The sequence below is a fragment of the Contarinia nasturtii genome, unplaced genomic scaffold, assembly GCF_009176525.2.
Source record: "Contarinia nasturtii isolate CC-2019 unplaced genomic scaffold, AAFC_CNas_1.1 Cnas_scaffold_350, whole genome shotgun sequence".
Taxonomy (NCBI): Eukaryota; Metazoa; Arthropoda; class Insecta; order Diptera; family Cecidomyiidae; genus Contarinia; species Contarinia nasturtii.
In genome coordinates, this window is record NW_022197705.1 from 4572960 (window position 1) to 4578828 (window position 5869).

General features: G+C 31.8%; 1 protein-coding gene across 1 annotated transcript; it reads left to right on the forward strand.

Moving 5' to 3' along the window:
• The first annotated feature begins 5036 nt into the window (after window positions 1-5036).
• On the forward strand, window positions 5037-5869 carry LOC116338152. The gene is made up of 3 exons (XM_031763238.1): window positions 5037-5058; window positions 5156-5411; window positions 5506-5869. Exons 2-3 carry the CDS (start codon window positions 5177-5179, stop codon window positions 5775-5777), a joined length of 507 nt encoding a protein of 168 aa, XP_031619098.1. The 5' UTR covers window positions 5037-5058; window positions 5156-5176; the 3' UTR covers window positions 5778-5869.

Below are 5869 nucleotides of genomic sequence, written 5' to 3' on the forward strand. Positions count from 1 at the left end.
ATGAACTAAGACTGATTGATTGAATTGAATGTGGCGCTATATCGTAAATTACAGGGCAACATAAACGTTTTTAAACGGTTTCTGCACAACCCACGTTAAATGTTTTCTTGGTGTTTTGGCCTTTGTTCAAGGATGCCGATTTGACTGATCTATTATTAACTGCATTACAAATCGGACATTGCACGCTGAATTAGTGCAAAAAAATGAGTTTTTGTGGTATTTTTCATCTTTGATTATGTGTCATTTTATGTATTCACACACTTTGTAGTATAGTACTACTGCTATTGATGTTACTTTGATGTCCGTAGATTATGGAAAATTGCAGTCAAATTATTGGTAAAGTTTCTTCCATGCCAATATTTCAAACAAAAACTTTCTTCTCAGCCAGCTTGTCAAAAGAAACAAAATGAAACGATTTTCAAGCGCAGACATTTTTGCACCGAAGTGTGTATTCGCACGTTAAAAGTGTGTGTTTCAGGTGCATATAAAAATCGTGCACAATAACAAACATTCATCCCAAACAATAATCACTAAATTGATGTGTTTTGAAATTATGATTTTTTTTGTGTTCGTTTGATCGTAATATTATGTCAGTTTTTTTCTCTTTACAAAGATTTGCACACAGAATTTCTTAACTTAAGTGATTATTGTTTGCGTGATTGTGCATTCAAGCTCAAAGCACAAGCGATAAATTGAAGTGTATTTAAATATCCATCACATCCTACCTGTTTTGACGGGCATTGCCTATTGTGCATTCGAATCTGAGGCCTCTTCACAAGCATTTGAAAAAGATGGAATATGCATAGAACATCGAATACGCAATACCTACCTCTCATATCCAAAATGTATCGAAACCTTTTCAATTCGTTTTTATTCATTTCATCATAATTTTTTTTGTTCTATGTAAGTAACAAGCGAATCCAATGAATAGTATTTTTTTTTTAAATAAAACGCACTGTGGTTCAAGAGGGCCCTCTCAATTGATAGTCTTCGCATAATTGACTTTATCAAAATGAAACATAATTCCTCTCTCTCTCTCTCTCTCTCTTTCGGTTCATCATGCCAAAGGATCAATAGATAATGATGATGGTTTCGTGTGTGCGCTACCAACAGCACACTTTTCTTAACTCGATATATATTAGCACTAATATTACGAGAGTTTATCATGCATTTAATTTTTGAAAAAGACGAAGAAAAAAAAGGTTTAATAGCTGCGTGATATCCTTGTGTCTTGCTGATCTTTCGAGAGGAAAACAAATTGTAAAAGACAACAGTCGCAGAGGAAGTTTCGTGTTTTTTTTTTTCTTTCACCCAACTATGATGAGGTACTTTTACTTTGAGTAGAACGAAATAAAAAATCACTTCGAAACACATTCAATTCGATAATAATTTGTTCCCTGGTTTTTGATGTGGACTAAATTGTATGCGGTTAAACACATCATTGTCTAGTAATTTTCGTTAAACGTTTCGCTTATTTTTGGATTTTAACATTTCTTTTCCTATTCTCACCGAAGAGAGAGTGAACTGAATTACAAAAATTGCTCCAGATTTATATCGATGTTAAAAAAGGAACCAACAAAACAACAGTTTTGTGGGCGGCTTCCAATTTTGATCTTTATTTTTTCATATTTGTTCTGGTTTGTCGAAATTAATTTTTTTTTTTGATATAATTTGTTTGTTATGCCATTGCGCCATGAGATTTTCTCTTCCTGAAAGTCTCTTTCTACTACTCTTTCTCTTACACGCTCGTTCTCTCTCACTCTTCTATCTCAAAAACCTTACTACACATTGATTATGGTTTCATATAAACCAAAACATAATTGTGTGACGGCAGACAATCATGATTCTATGCATGCAAGTTTTCCCAAAATGAGAGTGAGAAATTGGAAAAAAGGAAGGAAACAACAACAAATTTCTCATGAAATCGGAAATTAAATCACGGTAAATAAGTTTCGAATTATTATACGTCTTGCTGTGTTTGCTCAATTTGAGGTAAACACTGTTTATAAGTTACTTATTAATCAATCTCACTATTATCTCTCGATTTTCTTTCATTTTCATGTGAAATAAGATGAAATTTATAATAATCGGCTTACAAAACGATTCCTGAAATAAACCGTCTTAAAGATTATCCTCAGCCTTAATCAATGTGTTTATGGTCCCATAACTTAATTTACTTTTTTTTCTGCGGAACGCGAAATAAATTCGATTTTATTTGCTAAAAGACGAACTTAACTTTTTTTGGAAACAGAACACATTAACTGAAGAAGCAGTAAGAAAAAATCGATTCGAAATGTTAAGCACGTACGTGATGGTGATGATAACGTTTATTGCCGCACCGCGATGACGACGACTTTGCCAATTTTCTTCACGAATCACGTACTAGCTAAATTAACACTTTGGTTTTGTTAAAACAAACACGATATTACCGAAATTTTCTTATTATATGAAGTTATCAACGCACGGTATAGCACATCATTCAGCGAAAGAGGTGCAGATATTTTATGTGTTGAATAACACACGTTTTCATCATCATCTTTGGTAGCTTATTGGTTTTTGGATAATCATTCAAACTTCGGCGGAAGGATTTGTTTTTTTTTTTAAATTGCCTTCCTTTGAAAACATACAAAGTATTGATAATTTGATTGAGTGAAGATTTTACCTTAAGGCATTTTCTATCGCAACATTTTTAAAACAAACACCTAATTAAATACATCAAATAACGGAGTTCCTTGATGAACTTTAAAAAAAGGTGACTTATTGGCCCATAATATAAGATATTTAATCTTGAAGCAGTCTCTATTCCAAGTGAGTTCAAACTATTGACTGATAGCTTATATAGCGGCAATATCAAGAAGACTTTTAATGAAAATTCAAAATGATTCCTTTCAACAAGAACCGGTTATTTCAAAAGGATTAACTTTTTGGTTATTCATAACTTCAACTCAACGTGCATTCTCCACCTTTATAGGAAAAACAGCAAAAGCCGATATTCGTCAAATTCAATAGAAACCGAAGATTTATGAGATAGTGAAATGGTTCTCAAAATAGAAAATTAGCACGTGAATAGAACAATAGACTTCTTTCAAGCACCCACAGGGCGAAAAAACGTTTAAATTCACCATAAAAGTCGATTAATTCAAAATTGTAGCGTAAAATTGACCGTGATTTGATAAAAAAACAAAGTGCAAAATAATGCTGATTCACTAAGTATTCTTTTCTTGCTTCTGATGTCTTTATTTGAAAAGGGGCATGATTATTACATTCCGTGAATAGCTTCGATTCGATTTTAGCATTTGAATTTGGTCAAAGAAAAAATAACAATATCGTAACCCTCCGTATCGTATAAAAGATGCTTTTTTTATATACAGGTGAGAAGAATGAGTAGTAAGTATATTTTCAGGCGCACATCAGTACTTAACGTGAGTGATTGTACTTTGGTGTTTGATACAATGAAGTCAACAAGTCCTTGAACTTACATTTTTACGGTTTTGAATATAAACTTTTAAAATTCGTATACAAAAATTAACAAAAAAGATATACTTACTTTATCTCTTGTTTCTATCAAATGAAATAAACTACAGAACATTTGGAAGTGTCAAATCACAATTCATATTTTTATTATCTGTTTGATTATCTATTCTAAATAAGCACAAAAAATCCGCACTGACAATGAATGAAACGTAGAACAATCTAAAAATTCGTCTTTTTACGCAAAGAGATTTTTTTTTTTAAATTTCAAACAATATAATTTTCAATTTACTTAATAATGTGAATTTTCTTTTCATTTATCATCAAATTGATATATTTGATGGTCTTATTGATTTTTGGTAATAAAAAGATAAGTTTGAAAAATTGACCATTATATTCGCCTCTGTAAGCCTCATTTGAAAAGCGCAAATCCTAGTCTGAAATTGGAAATAAAATACAGATCAATGATAATTTGGGGGATTATTAGGAATTGGGAAAGAATCTTTAACGCGACCACTGTGAGCTCTTAATGTATAATGATCGATTAATATCCAGTTGTTCTCGAATTACGTTTCAACCAAAATGATGCATTTTTTGGTGTGACATGTCTTTTCATGGTTTCAATCTACATACATGGTGAAAAAAACTACTCTTGAACTGTATCGACAGATTTTGTGAAATAGTTGCGGTTATTTAAATCATATATGAGAGGCTGAGAGCAAAAATAGCACGTCGCATCCCACCTCCTTCTCTTGATTACAGAAATTCCCGTAAGTTTGAGCAAGAGATGAGATGCGAAGTGCTGTTTTTACTCTCAGCCTCTCATATGTGATATGATGCCTTCATAATCAAGACGTTTTCGATAAGCTGTTGTTATTCCAATCTTGAAGCGTTATATCGGTGGCAAATTGGTGATCTAGTTCTATCGGATCACTAGTGATAATGATCAAACTGAAATTGATTTCGTATATTAAAGAAGATTCTCGAATTTGGATAAAAACTCTTGTGAAACCTTAGTCTAATTACCAATTTGGGTTCAAAATTAATTTGGTATCACCAGAATGAATACGTGCCAAATGACACGTATGACACGCATTATAAAAGTTAATTTAAAACTTCTTATCATTATTATATAACAATGTTCTATGTACAATTGTACAAGTTTGAAATATAGATAATCTAACGATTAAATTCATCGATTTGTGATAAATAATCGTGTGTTCGAAAATATCATTTATTTTTGGGTGCCACCTTTTTTCACTAAAGAGTTGTGTTGTTAACACGATTATATCACATGCAATATTTAAAATAAGCTAATTACGAAAATTCAGACGATTTCTATTTGTTCTATAACTTTTACAACAGAAGTATTTTTTAACTGAGTTGCTGGTGACCTAATTATAAAATGATCCTACACGTGTAAAACTTCTTCAATCATTCAGTTAAATAAACTTTATCTTTTTTTTATTTACATTGAAATGTGAGAAAAACGTCTGGGGGGTATAAAAGGTGGCACTAATCGTTTGGAAAGGCACAGTTTTTTTTTCATTATCAAATGGAATTATAATTCTACTGTATTTTAAATTTGTAAGACTAAAGTTTTCTTCAATAAAAACTCACAATATCAACGTTGTATTTAATATACGAATTCCGATTCCATTTCTGCATATATCTATCCTTCTAGAAGTACAAAACCTTTGTTTCAATGGCATCATTACCAATTATCTTGACATATTTGACACTTTGCGTTGTCTCCAATTTTTTCGTATCGGTGACTTGTAATAATCATACTTCGAGTAATATCGGTGTTAAATTGATTGCCGTTCCCAGTAATACCAATAACTTGGTACATTTTGCTAGCTCAATTTCACCACGCGGTGATGACATTGACGTTACCCTTACTACTAAACATACATTTACTGTTGGACATCGTGTTAATGGTAAGTGTAAAACGAAAGCTACACCGAATAGCCGCAAAAAGAAGAATAGTTATATTTGGAAAAATCATTATTAACATTACATTTTTAACTTTAGGTGATCGTTTGTTGGATGAATATGTTCATAATTTACTTGAAACTGGATCTGAACAAGATGTCAAAACCGAAATGAAGTATCCAAATATGTTCCCAATGTCAGTCATCGGAGTGAAAATCACCTATGTCGAAGTCATCGTTGAACACTCGTCTAACTCTACTGGAATTGCTTACGTAACTGATGGTGGAATCGGGCAAAATAAAATTACATTCTGTATCGAAGTTAAACAGACCAAAGTTTTCCGAGCTGACGTAAAAATCTACGGGCATTAATCTGATAAAGGAAATGTTTTTTTGATATTTGTAATAAAATTCAGAACAGATTAAATCCTTTAAAAAATAAAGAGGTTATCCAGAAAAAAAAA